At 41.5% G+C, this 15,666-nt stretch overlaps 1 protein-coding gene across 1 annotated transcript in view; it reads right to left on the bottom strand.

Moving 5' to 3' along the window:
• Positions 1-15,666, bottom strand: part of snd1 (staphylococcal nuclease and tudor domain containing 1) — a 142,598-nt gene that overhangs the window by 34,013 nt on the left and 92,919 nt on the right. The window contains exon 17 of the mRNA XM_080851628.1: positions 14,884-15,072. Within this exon, the coding sequence (XP_080707754.1) occupies positions 14,884-15,072 (189 nt within the window). The remainder of the gene's footprint in view (positions 1-14,883; positions 15,073-15,666) is intronic.

Below are 15,666 nucleotides of genomic sequence, written 5' to 3'. Positions count from 1 at the left end.
ACGGTAAAGAGAAGGTGTATGAGAAGACTTGGATGTGGTTACTTAGCAGATAAATTATGCATTAAAACTGCACAGGTGGTGCATAGGGTTTGAGTGAGCAGCTGGGAATTTAAGGAGGCAGAGAGCCTCTCCTTAGCCTCGTATCACAGCCAACAGATGTTCCACAGCAGCAGACTCTAAACCGCAGCTTACACTGCTAATATAACCTCCATCCCTACAATCTCTCTCCATGTCACATACTGACACAGACACAGACACAGACACACACACACACACACACACAGACACACACACACACACACACACACACACACGCGCACACACACAAGGACTGTTTTGGAAAGTCACATCAGAGATATTTGGTGGTAGAGGAATGCAACCGTATACTGCCGTAGAGCTTAGTGGGGTTGGGCTTAATAAATGCCTTCAGCATTGGGTGGACAGATGACACCGCTTAGAATGAGTCTGTTTCACACTGATATGTCCACAGGCCATAACCATGGTAACAGGGCATACACATGTGCGTGGTGGCGGGTGGTACTGAGAAAAAATGAGCTGGCAGAGAGTGTGTGTTTCTGTGTGTGTGTGTTTCTGTGTGTGTGTGTGTTTCTGTGTGTGTGTGTGATTCTGTGTGTGTGTGTGTGTTTCTGTGTGTGTGTGTGTGTGTTTCTGTGTGTGTGTGTGTGTTTTTTTTTGTGTGCGTGTGTTTTTTTGTGTGTGTGTGTGTGTGTGTGTGTGAGCAACCTGCTCTTTAGACAGCAGAGTCCTCACCATACTACACATCTCAAGAGACAGTGCTGCAGGGAGAAGCCCAGACATAAGGGCCCTTATGCAACGCACAAGCCCTTTCTGCCTGACTGAAGCCTATGGATGCTGCAGTCACTACAAGCAAAACCATAGAAAGCAGCAGCACCTGGTAGAGCATGTTATAGCTATAGCAGACACACAGCACAGCACACCACTCACCTGGGCTTACGGCTTTCTATATGATCTCTCAAGTGGGGATACGGCTTTCTATATGATCTATCAAGTGGGATTACAGCTTTCTATAGGATCTCTCACGTGGGCTGACGACTCTTTCTATATGATCCATCACGTGGGCTTACGGCTTTCTATATGATCTATCACGTGGGCTGACGACTCTTTCTATATGATCTCTCTCACATGGGCTTACGGCTTTCTATATGATCCATCACGTGGGCTGACGACTCTTTCTATATGATTCTCTCACATGGGCTTACGGCTTTCTATATGATCTATCACGTGGGCTTACTGTTTTCTACATGATCCATCACGTGGGCATATTCTATAGGATTTCTGTGCAATTAATTAATTTGATGTTACAGGCGTCATGTCTAAAAGGAAGATGGATGGAAGGAATTCAGGGATGACTTGCGTTTTTTTAATTTTCCAGGAAGTCAAGGTATTCTCCATTCTTCTTGGTAGATTGATAATGAAGTAATGTGTGACACACTCACTATTGAAGTTACATTCAGGATAAAAGGGCCTGAAATGCCTGATGAATGTATTGCCATATTTAGAATCCACTTATCAAACAGCTTATTGTGCATTCACTGCTTGTCACATCACTGCAAATAACAGTGTCCAATAATGTATTTTTTGTATGTAAAAATGCCTTGATGTTACACTATATTCCAAATTACAGTGAAAATTTGCAATTAAAAGGCATTAAATCAACTTTTTAATTAGCCACACATTTTTGAGTGTTGCTAAGGAGTCTCCATGGTGACGCTGGTGCTTATCTCTTGAAGTGTGCCTCTCCTTTCTCAGATCAAATGTTCAATGTTCTTTGCGTTGTTCTCAGAGCCACCCCCTAGCCACACACGTGCTAGGTGCTTGTGCTCGCTCACTCTCTCTCTGTCTGTCTCTCTCTCTCTGGCTCTCTCTCTTTGGCTCTCTCTCCTAGCCTGTTTGTGTTTACTTGGGAACCGCTGCAGCCTGTGCCCATGAGGACAAAGGAAAAAGGAAGGGAAATAATGGGTTAAAAGGAAATGTAATGGACAGTTGCCCTGCAGGAAAACACTTATGCCCAGGAGGAGTCCTCCAAAGCCTCTGCAGCCATGTCAGAGCATGTCCTGCCTATTGAGCTGGCAACTAGCCCAGGGCACAGGGACAGAGAGGGAGATATGGAGAGACAGAGAAAGAGAGTGGGGTGTGGGGAGTGAGGCAAACACGGGAAGAGGGATAGAAATATTGGGGGTGGGGGGGAGGCAACTGGAGATATGGAGAAAATAGAGGCAGTGACAGAGGCAGAGAGGGAGGAAGAAAGAGGATGCAGAGGGATGAAAGAGAAGAGTGAAGGCACAGAGACTGAGTGCACATTTACGTAACTGAGTCTCCTTCAGGCCAGACAGAGGCCCAAGTCTGTCTGATATTAAGAGGACATATACTGCACACTGGCTTCCATCACTTCAGAAAAATACTGAAGCAGGCAACAGTATGACCACGTTCTGCTCCCCTAAATACTGGAGCAGGCATCAGTATGATCACGTTCTCTAAATACACCTTTCAGCGTTTTAACAACTTCTGGAAACACTCAGGCCCTGATTTACTAAAGGTTTGTCTGAGTCTGAAATGATGGGCAATATGGGCATGTCTATTTTAATCTGCAGAGGATGGGGTGGGCTGGCTGTATGGAAATGCAGCTGCAATTTATGAAGCCTGAAAGTCACTTTCACACCAATAATTGCAAGTAATGTATTTACTGCTCTCTTTAACTTTGAACTTAGTAAATCAGGGCCTTACTGTCTGTACATACAAAAATTCTTGTATTTATTATTATTATAATTATTTAAGTTATTCATGTGATGATTGATGTGAACGCAATTACCAACAATTTCTCACAAATTCAGCACATGGTGCATGAACATGGGCGCACTCCAATCTGGCCGATATACGACTGCTATTTAGTGTTCTTAAATTCGGTTTTACTTAAGAACGAATCCAAGATGATAAAAACTTTCATGAATGCCAGAATTGTCCTGGGAACTTCGTAAGTGGAGAAACGTTAGAAATAGTAGCTGATGTGGGTGGGTGGTTACTTGTTACACTACTTTCCACTGCAGGGTGAATCCTGACACCATATGGCAGCTCCAATTAATTTGCTGTTAAAATGCCATTTTCTATCAGCAACGCCTCTATATGAATTATGTTCCTTGTGTCTCTTTGTGGGGCTCCCACGCCCAGCAGTCTTAAACTAGCACCTGCAAGGGCCCCAGACTTGTCATAGGATGGAGGTCACCAAGCTCAAATGTTAAGGCCTTCATGCTTTCCATTCTAATATGATGTGGCACGTACAAACAAGCAGGCATCCTGACACAACCATGCTACACTTGCCATTAGCAGCAAAGATAGCAGATTTTATATTTTTCCACGTAAGCTTATTTATGCCAGTACTCTTTTGTTTGTGGCTTTGAAATGGTAAACGGACATCTATTTCTGATATTTTCCACTCAACTACTCCAGTGAATGGCAGCATTTACCTGCTATTCTGCTACAAAAAAAATAAACACAAAACAAAAACACAACCTAAAGAAGAGTCCAAGCATCACTCTTGGTCTTCATGGGAGCCAGGGGGACAGAGAATGAGAGAATGCATTTAGAAGTGAAATAGGCTGAAGATCTAAGAATAGCCTCCCTCTACTTTCAGGCCTTTTTTTTAGAGCAGGTAATAAAGAAAATTGATGAGCCATTAGCTCCAGAGTTAGCCCAGGCCCCAGCAGAGGATCTCAGAGCTTACACCTCTCCCTCTTTTTGCCTCTCTCTCTCTAAATATATATTCCTTCTCCGGCTGTGCTGCGTCTCCCACACTCTCTTTCTCTATCTCAGAGGCCTGTTAGTGTGTCAATATACATGGAACCAAGAGCACAACAGCACTGAATCCCATTGTAAGTATAAAGCTCAAGAACGATTTAACTCTACATCTCTTGCATTTCCACCCGATTAACCATTAAGTTGGCAGGCAGATTCAAGCACTTTGGTGATGCTCATGGTCCCAACTGTTTTGGTGAAAAGAGCCACAACCACATACGAAAACCAGGGGAGATCCAAAGGCGCCTGAGCCAGCAAGTCAACCCCCAGCAGATACATGGGTTACAGGCACCAAGACCAACGATAAAGCATAGGACTCCAACAGCTTACATCACTGGCATTCCGAGGGATAGTCGGAGAGATCGGTGGGGGATGTCACGAACATTTATCATCAGGCCAAGCAACGCTACTATGGAATTCCACAATGTGCATCCCAACTGACCGTTTCACCTCTACTACAACTAGTACAAAAATATGGCCGTTTGCAGCACCTCCCAAGGACTATTGGGCCAAGAGCAACATGTCCTTCACCCTCCCCACCACTCAACAGCTCTCTCTAGAGATAGGAGAGCACACAGAGAGAAGAGAAAGCAAAGAGAGATGGCAATCATTTCTGTTCTCTTGCTGCCTGCCTGCCTGCCTGCCTGCGTACCCAAGCATGTGTTAATCAGCACTAATGCAATTCACAATGTCATCTCTCATTACTGTCTGTGTCACACTGGCCCCCTCCCTTTACACACATTACAACCAGGGTGCTCAAGAGTCATGTGAACGGGCCAAGGGCAGCCGCAAAACTGCCCCCGAGGACCTTCGCTAAGAGCCTAAAGGAATCCCACAGACCACTGGAGAAGGACAGTCAAAGGGCCAATGGCACATGAACACATGCACATGAATATGGACACAGACATCAACAGGATAAGACATCACTGTACTGCAAAATACTGTAAGGAGATGTGCTTTCATGTGCATTGGACATAAACTCATTATCTAATAGTGACTGTGCACATGTATGCATATGTATGCATTTTCCATATCTACTGAAGCATAAACTGCAGGCCAATAATACAAAATGAGCCTTTACAGAGGTCCGTGCGTGACCATGGGTTTGTTGTGTGATAGTTGCGTAAGTTGGTCATGGTGCATTTACTTATGCTGTTAAGAGAATCAAGGCTTACTGTTCAGAGAACATTATAACATGGAACAAAGCTATCTCTGTCTATTTTAAATAAGCACCAGCTGGACTAAACAGCTAGATTGTGATTTCTACATCAGACAAAAAGGCTGAGGCTTGGTGGAATTTAGCTTCTCCACACATTACTTTATAATGTTCATTTAGGGTGGTTACTGAAACTCAAAAGAAGATGATCCAGGAACTTCTTTGTTATTTCTATTCTTTACTTACAGCACACACATAAGTGTCCAGCTGAAATCGGCGTGCCAATATTATTAGCAGATATAAGCTCATTGCCGATCGGTCGTTATCAGCTTTTATAATTGCCAATAAATAAATAAATAAATAAATAAATAAATGGGGTAAGATTGATCCTTCAACTAAATGACCAGTGACCAGTCATTGTATTGTTTGTCCAGTAGGAAACATACAGTAGCATTGGCAACACACTTAAACATTCTATATTGGTTGGCCTCTAATACACATACATGAATGGGCCACCTTAACGGACACCAACTAATACAAAAAAATGTAGAGTTATTTTATTTGTCTTTTGAGTAGTATTGAAGGACCATGACGAAAATTGGAGTAATCAAAATAAATATCAAATATCAAACCATTTAAAAGTGTGTGCCTCCCTGTAGAACCTGATAATGTAATAATTTCCCGATAATGTAATAACTCCCGATAATGTAATACAAATTCCTTCATAAGTCCCTAAAACATGTAATAAAACCTGATAATGTAATAATACCCCGATAATGTAATAAAGTGCAGGTTAGCCTCAATTTTGCAGAACCTGATAATGTAATAATTACCTGATATTGTAATAACTTTGGTTGGTGCTGGTCAACTGTCGTCGTTTTGCGCGGCTGAAAATCCAAACTGTACCAGGCCAATCAAATCGTCTTTTGTCATTCGTCAGTCGCTCGGATTGTTTGCAGCGCCATTCCTATTGCGTGGCATTGCGTGCAGAGGCAACTTAACAGACAACCGTTAATCCCGCCCACACTGAAAATCGTGTTGTGCCAGACCCTTGTACAGCTTCTTGCTGTACAGGTTTGGCTTGCGAGGCTAAAGGCCTATACCAGGGGTCTTCAACAGGGGGTCCGCGGAGGTACTGCAGGGGGGTCGCGAAATCTTTGGTTGATAAGATAATTTTTTTTAATATTTCTAAAATAAATAAATAAATAAAAAAATCAACCAATTTTTTTTCTCCACAAATTTAAATGTCTTCCAAATCAGAATTGTATTTATTCCCTTTAAATTTACATTAACATAAATCCAACATATTGTAGCGAACGTATAAATTGATCGAGAAGACGTTATCTTTCAGTCCAATCGACACCCACAGCTACCCACAGGAGCTCTTTCAAGCTGGGCACCGGTTCACTCACAGCACCTTTCATGCACAGGCACTAGCCAATCAGATCGCGTTTCTGCTCAAGTCTAAAGAGCGCGAAGGTCAAAAATAAAAGATGGCGGACCAAACTCCATAGCTGGTCTTGTTTGTACCTATAAATTGTTAGTTTGACATTTTTTTGCTTAGATTAAAAAAAAATAATAATAAAGAGAAATAGACACTGTAAAAGGTCAAAAAACGTTAATTGTAACTGAAAAATAAGTGAGGATTTGCGAGGTGTGTGAGCCTCCTAGCTAATGTTAGCATGCTACTACCTACTATCTTAACAACTTGCTAGCGGTGTGATTGGTTTGTTGACCTGTCAATCTCACTGTAACATCTATGTTGTCAACACAACTCCATGCGCCAGACTCCTCCTCCGTCATCCGTTAGATCGTGTCAGTCAGGAGTAATTGAAAAGAAGATACATCTCACTAATGTGGGAGGATGTGTGCCATCGACACAATAACAGGGTAGCTATGTTTTTTTGGCACTAGGCCCAGTATATTATAAACAATATTTTATGCAATTTATATAGTAGGGGGTCCCTGCTCATCTCGCCATCAGTTTGGGGGTCCCTGGCCTGAAAAACGTTGAAGACCCCTGGCCTATACCATTGGGATCAAAATATGAGCAAAACAATAGTGGGTGGTTGTCTACACAGCATCACTACTTGGTCTGAATAACTGGTGTCCCAACATTTCAGCACTGACCAAAGTTTTTACAATATCAGGAATTTATTACATTATCAGGTTCTGCAAAATTGAGGCTAACCTGATAACGTAATAACTTCCAATTAATGTAACATTTTATTACATTATTGGTATGGCGATTGTTACATTATTGGGAAATGCACTTTATTACATTATTGGGATATTATTACATTATCAGGTTTTATTACATCTTTTAGGGACTTATGAGGGATTTTTTATTACATTATCAGGGTTATTACGTTATCAGGAAATTATTACATTATCAGGTTCTACACTCCCGAACACAGCCCAGTACAAAAAAACTGAAAATCTATGAGGGATTTGAGAGAATGTGTACATAGCATGTGCATAAGTCCTCTACTGATCTCTTCTCCCAATCCCCCCCCCCCCCCCTGTGCTGTGTGTGTATGTATGAACATGCATGCTTGTGCCACTAGCCTGCAGGGGGGTTCTAGTGTTTGAAGTAAGGCAAGTGAAGGGGGAGGGGAGGGGGCGGAGGGGCAGAGAGATAATGGATGAGAGCTACGTATATCACCAATGGTTAGAACAGTAAAGCTCATATTATGTAATCCATTAGATCTATAGAATGGCTGTCATCAGAGGTTAGCCTTTGTATGACCGCAGAAATTCTTTCTAAAAGTGGGATGGAGCAGCGCACATACCGCTATCATGTGAACCCATTCAGCAGACTTCTCTATGACCACTGGCACCACAGATTACATGACGCTAATGTAGTCAAGAGGCCACTGCATTTACACAGAGACATTGTTTCAATAGTATCATGTGAACCCGTTCAGAAGACTTATCTGTGACCACTGGCACAGCTGATTATATGACGCTAATGTAGGGAAGCTCTCCAGGAGGCCACTGCATTTACACAAAGACATTGTTTCAATAGGGACATTACTTATTGTTATGCTTCCTGCCTATTAAAAAGACATTAGTATTCCATTCATCAATTTCAACCTTCCCTGCATTGCCCAGCTGTGATCTCTCGATCCTGAAGATGAATATCATGTTTCAACTAGGGCTGGGCAACGATTACAATTTTTAATCGCGATTAATCGCATGATTTCCCTGATTAATCACGATTAATCGCATTTGTATACGCAAAATCCGACAATGAATTCAAAAGTAGTGTACAGTGCACATTAATGTTATCCTGTTCGTTATGAAAAAGAAAAAAAACTGGCCACAAAATCCTGAGCCACAATCATATCATTAAAACAGGCAATCTCTGAGGTAACAGCAGAAACATTTTACTTTCATCAGGGAGCAGCATAGCCAGTCTATATTCAGTACCAAATGTCCCTGTTAGAGTGAGAAACCAGAAAACACTTTCAGTGCAGTTTGTCAATTACTAGAACTTGACACTGTTATTTTAAATGTACTGCCATATGAACTAAAGTGCCATTGCATTTGTTGTGCAAACACTTAACATCAGCATTTGTAGTAGGCTAGCAGTTACTACTACAGAATTATTAACTAAACATGTAATAATTCAAATTATTTTATTATATTAGTAATATTCCTATTTTAAAAGTATACATATATCTCATGTTGCCATTCTGTATGCTGAGTATAATGATTTAACATAAATTACATAAATACAAGGTTAAATACCTTGTGCATGTGTGTATTCATTGCACCTATCTGTTCTGTTTAATGTAATTTTCATATGAAAACCCCTGGTTATAATTACAATTGTTCATAAGTTAGCAGTGTCAAAACTTCATTTCTGACGTTTATAACAAACCAAACCGCTTAAAAATCGGTTGAAAATTGAGCAAGTTATCGTTAATTAAAAAGTACATGTACCACTACCAACACAATGTTAGGTGAGCGAGCTGACTGTGGCAAGACTCCGTTGGCCGGCAACGCCACGAGACATCTGTATATATACAGTGGTGGCCAAAATTGTTAGAACACCTGACAGATCTGAGAATAATTAGCTTTTTTTTGCCTCCAAAACATGATTTAATTTCATAATGTTCATGAAACATGCAGATGGCTGTTCTGAGCACAAAAAAATATCAGATGAAGTGAGTCCTACTGTTTTTAACCACTTTTAACTTTAATAAGTGGTACGTCCACCTTTGGCAGCAATTACAGCAGCACATCTCTCTGGCATAGAGTCAATATATTTCTTGAGAACTTCAACACAAATGTTATCCCATGCCTTCTGCAACTCAAGCCAAAGGCTTTCCTTGGAATTTACAATAGATCTGTCGAGTTTATTTTCCAACTTTCCCCGAATTTGCTTGATGGGTTTGAAGTCCGGACTTTGATAGGGCCGGTCCATCATTATCAATGTTCCAGCAGATTCCTTGTCGCCAGTAGATCCGGCAATAGTTAAAATAATGTTTAGGGTCATTGTCCTCTTGGAAAATAAATCCAGGCTCAATAAGATGTCTCCAAGAAGGAACTCCGTGCCTCACCAGAATGTTGTGGTATACTTTTGTATCCATGATGCCATCAATTTAGCCAAAGTCACCTGTTCCTGAGGCTTAAATTGCACCCCACACTATAATACTACCCCCTCCTTGTTTAACTGTTGGCAAGAGACACTCATTTTTATATCTCTCCCCCTCACTTAGTGGAACATACACGCTTTGCTTGTTGCCAAACTATTAAAACCTGGACTCATCAGTACACAACACTTAAACCAATCTTTCTTTGTCCATTTCTTGTGTTCTTTTGCAAATTTCAGGCGTTACACTCAATTGTTCTCTTTCAGTAATGTTTCTTTGCTGCTATTCTGCCAAAAAGTCCTTCTTCTCCCAGTTTCCGAAGGACAGTTCTTGAAGACACTGTTGCACCATTAGTCATTGTGATGTTAATCTCGTCACACAGTTCTTGTAAAGTCTTTCTTCGGTCCTGAAGACTGAGAATTTTGAGATGCTTCACTTGTGTGTCTGAGAGTTTCTTTTTGAAACCTCTCCCCTTTCGGTTCTGGTGCCATGGTGGTCTAAAGTGTACTTTACAGTGCTTGGACTGCATCTCAAGTCCTTGGCTATCCGGCAGTAACTCCAGCCAGCATAAAAAAAAGCCTTTATTCGAACCCGTTGCTCATTTGTTAGCTCCTTCTTCACCTTAGCCATGTTCAAAGAGCATCATGTGCTTCAAGACTGCTTATAGAGGCTTTGGATCTATACCATTTGGTGGTGTGGCCTCAGTGACAAAACCCTGATGTTACCAATCACTTAATGAGCAGGATAGGCGTTGTACATTCAAAAAATCGCCGAGCTGTGTCCTGAGACTCTTGCATCACCATCCATTTAACCACAATAACACCTGACAATGATTACGCAAGTAATTTGGCTTCTTCTGTGCAGGAACATGATTGTGTGAAATTGACAGTGAAATAGGCCTAGCTTGTTTTTGTACGGAAAATGACCTAAATCTCATTATGATGGCTCTATTCTATGGTTTATAGAGCATAATGATGACTTTGTAGATATTTCATTAGTTTTTAGGGTATTTTAATGGCCAATTCAACAAAAACAACTGAAAACTCTTAGATATGTCTGGTGTTCTAATAATTTTGGCCACCACTGTATGTCTATGGTTTATCCGTTTCCGGTTTTGCGGCAGACTTTTACTAAATAAAAGCCTTTGAGCAAAATAATAAAACCTGCGTTAACGCGCGATAAAATAATTGTCGGCGTTAAATAATTGATGAATTAACGCAAGATTAACGCGTTCACTTGCCCAGCCCTAGTTTCAACACTTTTTACTTTTTTCAAACTGAATACCAGGTAGAATAGCATAATGTGTAAGAAGAAGTAGTTCAAGCTAACTTCACCGTAGTCGTCAATCCATCCCTCATGATTTTAAGCAGTGGCAGTGGTTGAGACAGACTGTGCCTAACCTTAAACCCAACATCAGGAGGCCAGAAGAAGCAGAAATAAGTTGCAATTTAACATCAAGGCTTATTTTCTGCTATTTTATGCAGTAAATAAGTAAAAATGCAATGCCACGGAACAATGCAGTAAACTGCTGATTTTGCGCTGAATTTGCGAGGAATCGCAAAAACAAAACCTGGAGGGACTAAACTGTAAGGGTTGGTACTTCCCAGTTGAATCTGCAGCCATGCGTTTGTGAGAGAATAAGGACTATCTTCATGATAACTTGGATAAATGTTTCTGTCTGTACACGGATTCCAACATAGAGTTGGTGTTTGTTAAGTGTTATGTGCAGAATGTGGGAGTAGATGATGAATCCAACCTGGAGCATAGGGCTGAGAGCTGCTGAGAAACAGTGCAAGGATCTGGAGAGAAACTGCTGTGTCTAATTGGATAACTCTTTCTGTGATTCATTGTGTCACTCCCGTTGTTCCTGCCCGACATTGCCTGGCCTCCATTTGATAAATTAGCAGGCAACAATGACAGCGGTGTGAGGAGTGATGGCCAGAATGGTAATATATAAATATATAATCACCTGCAGCCCCACTGCTATTAGTCTCAATCCTTCACTGTGGCTAATGCAATTTAGGAAGCAGAGAGCAGGAGCAGACAAAAGACACAAGAATCACAGCCCACAAATCTCTTCATGAAGGCCATCAGAAGAGAGGATGAGCAGTGCTGCCAAAAGGAGGGGCGAGATGAAGATCTACTTAAAGGGATTAACTAGGATTGCTAGCATGGATGAATAAACAAGTGAACAGATGACTACATCAATGATCATCATTTTGTTGAAAAAAACTTTGTGGTGATTTAACTGGTTTAGGTGATTTGATTATTCCATATGTATTTACAGTGCCATCATGACAAAAAAAATGATTGCCATACGTTTGCTCTATGAATGAAACATAAAAGCATTCTGGCATTTAAGATGATTTTGAAATGGATAAAACAGGATGGTGCAATGCCTTCATATTCAGCCAATCGGAGTTCAACACAATTGTCAATTCATTGAATCAATGAGAGAGAAATGTAATCAGTCAGAACTATGTAAAATAACGCACTTCAATGACTGCCTCTTCTCTTCTTTAAGCTTCTCTACCCATGGTACATTGCATAAAGATACAAAAGCAAGCTCTCGACTACAATGAATTGATAAATACTTCCTGACTGTAGATTATAAGGTCAAAAGTGAAGCCATCTATGGCTTTGACTTGGGCACAGAGTGCTTTTAGTGTGAAAAGCCTAGACTCTGGGCTGGGAACACACAGCCCTATTAGCTACTCTCAAACTCCAATTATCTTGATTCATTCTCAGCTTGTTCTTGTTTAGCCAGGTGTGTAATATGCTGACTATGTAGGATGGGGCTTCTTGGGACCTTTAACAGTGAGACCATTTCTTTCTGCTCTTTTATCAGAACACTTTTAATGGATGGATAGACTGGTAGAAAGAAAGGAAAAGAAAGAACAGAAGAAAGTAAAGAATGGAAGATTTGTGCTCAAGGGGACAGCCTATATCCGTCATAATTGGTCCTTCCTCGGGAAAGCAGGGAAGAAATCTGGCAGTGATCTACAGAAACAATGGTAGGTTTGGGATACATAAAAATATGTTTGAGTGGTTACAATATTTGCTTGATTTCTCCTTTTCCAGGACATAAGTCTGGCATAAGCACCACGATGACGTGTTGTTTTCAAAGTTACTCAAAGTGATTGGATATCTCCCAAAAAAATTCCAAAGAGGATTACACTTCAATCAGCAGTCCACAAGGACATGCTTGTGTTCAGTGTCAAAGTAGTGTGTGCTGAGGAACACACTGCCATGGACTGTACCCCACGGGGTAGTAAGACAACCAAGCAAAACAGGGAAGGAGGGGGGAAGAGAAGGACAGGAGAGAGTGTGTGTGTTAATGTGTGTGTTTGCGTGTGTGTGTGAAAGAAAAAGACACCTTCCTGCAGCAGGTTTTACTGCTTGTAAATGTCAGAATGCCAGAGTATCCAGGTGACCCACTCAACCTAGATGCCATTAATACAAAGTGGGAAATGAAAAAAAAAAAAAAAAAAAAGAAGAAAAAAAAACAGCTTGGCATTAATCGTGCCGTGGCTCCACTAGGACACAGAATTAAGCTTCTTTATTATAAGGCCTACAAAGCCTGTAAAAGAGGGCCAAGGGAAAATGAGAGGATGAAAGAGATATTGAATAAACGAGGTTTCCAGAGAGACCGGAAGTGGGAGATGGGGGTATGTGGTTGTGAGACGGGTCTGGTGAAGGAGATCAGCGGACGTGGGGAGGTGGTGGTGGGGAGAACGGTCAAGGAGATCAGAGAGGAAGGGAGCTTGAGCAGAACTCCCTGCTCGTGCTGTGTGACATGGGAGACCATCAGGGCCTTGCTAATCTATATACAGTACTTGCCTGTAATTAGATTAGAAAATCCCTTGCTCAACAGAAAACTGGCTATTTTCAGGACTTGATTTATTTTTTCGTAATTAGCCCGTTCTAATTACAAGCATAGCTTTTTAAATCATAAACCCTTTTCATTAAGTAGGGCAGAGGTCCCATCTCTTTTAGAGGGCAAAAACAATATTCTTGTATATAGTGAATTCCCCTATTGCTCCGAAATACAATAAATTGAAAATGTCTGTGTGACCAAAATGGTGGACTGTGAAAGCACAGTCTAATCAGATTAAAACATGATATGATAAACATTGTATTAAAACCAAAAGGAGCTGCAATTTACATACAATGATTTCTCTAATCTCCCATTTATTTAAGATGGACACAGAAGTTGCTGATAGTAAACACTTTTTGGTCCTTTGGTCCTTGAAAGAGCCTTGAAATCTTGTCTCTGCCAAATGAGGGTCTCTACTTCAAAATGAATGAGTCTCTGCCCTATATTTCTCCTCCTAGGCCTTGAAGGGTTAATTACATAAGACCACCCCATGGGGATCTGGGAGCTGAGTGCATCTCACAGAGCGAACACAAACAAAACAAGCCCAATCGGAGAAATAGTGTGTCTACCTTGCTACTGCTGATCACTGCCACTTATGCCACTCTATCTCCAAGATGATCAGTTCTAGGTCCTAGCCTCAATGAACCCACTGTACCACAGGCAACAAAGAAACCTCCCAAACAGCCAATCAAAACAAAACAAGTCTTCCTTCTTTGACTTGGTTTTGAAATTGCAGTGGGTCAATGGGTTTGAAGTGTACATGCTCAGGTGGCTACCCAGGTGGGCAGAGGGAAATGACACTAGGCAGAGACTGCGCAAATGATCGTCTTCTGAATAGAAACCACCCACTTTATATCCAGTGTTGTGGTCTGTATACACTGATAATCCTGTCTTTCAGTGGAGATACATGCTTCATTGGGAGAGTGCTGGTGAGATATTTCTGTCCAAAGAGTGATGATCAGGGTGAGGGATAGAGGACAGGCGAACAGCTGGCAAGCCCACATTCATCTGCCAGGACGCCACTTGCCACAGCTTCTCTAGCCATAATGAAAATGGAGAGGAAGATTGGGATCACAAAGGGAGAAGGCTCCATCAATCACAGCCCCAAGGAGAGGACACTGATAAGCTCACAATATATGGCCATGTTCCACCCCATAAGGTGCACATTAGTTTGGCTCTCCCACATTTGTTTAGTGCCCTGAGTTAGACCACCCATGGCTATCTAATTCTGACCAGTCTGATGTAACATGAAATCCCAAGGAATGTGTTAAAGAACATTTTAGGACACTTCGAATACTCCAATACCTGTTTATAGATTGTAAGGAAATAGCAAGTCTTTAATAAAGGGGTATGAGCTCATGCGTGAGTGAGGGAAGATGTGTGTGAGTGTGCGTTATCAGAAAGATAAAGTGACTTACCTTCTCTCTCCTCTCACGAGCAGGCTCCTCTGCGGACACCAGGGTCTTGTAGTAGGAGCTACGCTCAGCAGTGAAGTGGACCTTGGAGAGTGCAGTTTCGACCAGGGCCACGGAAAGATTCACCCCATCGATGTGCAGCCAGCCGATAAAGTTGCCTGCCTTGTCCATGCTTTCAACTTCTACTTCCACCTGGGAGAAGAAGACATGAAAGAAGAAGAGAGAGAAAAAGATAAGAAGGGGAGACAGAGAAAATGAGACAAGGTTAAGAGTGTAGGAAATATTCATTTTGCTCTGTAAAATAAATGCAACACTTCTGCATCATGGATTCCTTTGCACTTAACACACATTTTACTCTGTTTCAGTCATTTTAATGCATGGTTTACTTGTCTGGGCCTACTACATTATGCAATACAATATGCATTCAAGACACAGGAATAATTGTCATTATTCTAGGAGTCTAGGAGAATTACATTTTTTGACACAAAAACTGCTTACTGCACTTTAAATGTTCTGCATCAAGGATTGGACTAGAGACTCCACCACTGCTCTGTGCTATGGTGCAAGCAAATAAGGGCCTCTCATTACCAGACCTACGAGCAGCCAGTCCATTGATTGGCTCTGTCATTACAAAGACCAATCATACGAGACCTAAGAGCAGTCAGTCCATTGATTGGCTCTGTCATTACAGAGACCAATCATACTAGCCCTACGAGCAGTCAGTCCATTGATTGCAAGCAGCCCTAAGCACCAGACTGTGTTGCCCGCCCAGCCCCTCTGGCACGC

This window comes from Sprattus sprattus (assembly GCF_963457725.1).
Source record: "Sprattus sprattus genome assembly, chromosome: 14".
Lineage (NCBI taxonomy): Eukaryota > Metazoa > Chordata > Actinopteri > Clupeiformes > Clupeidae > Sprattus > Sprattus sprattus.
Note: the sequence above shows the minus strand (reverse complement) of the source record. Positions and strands in the feature narration are given on the sequence as shown.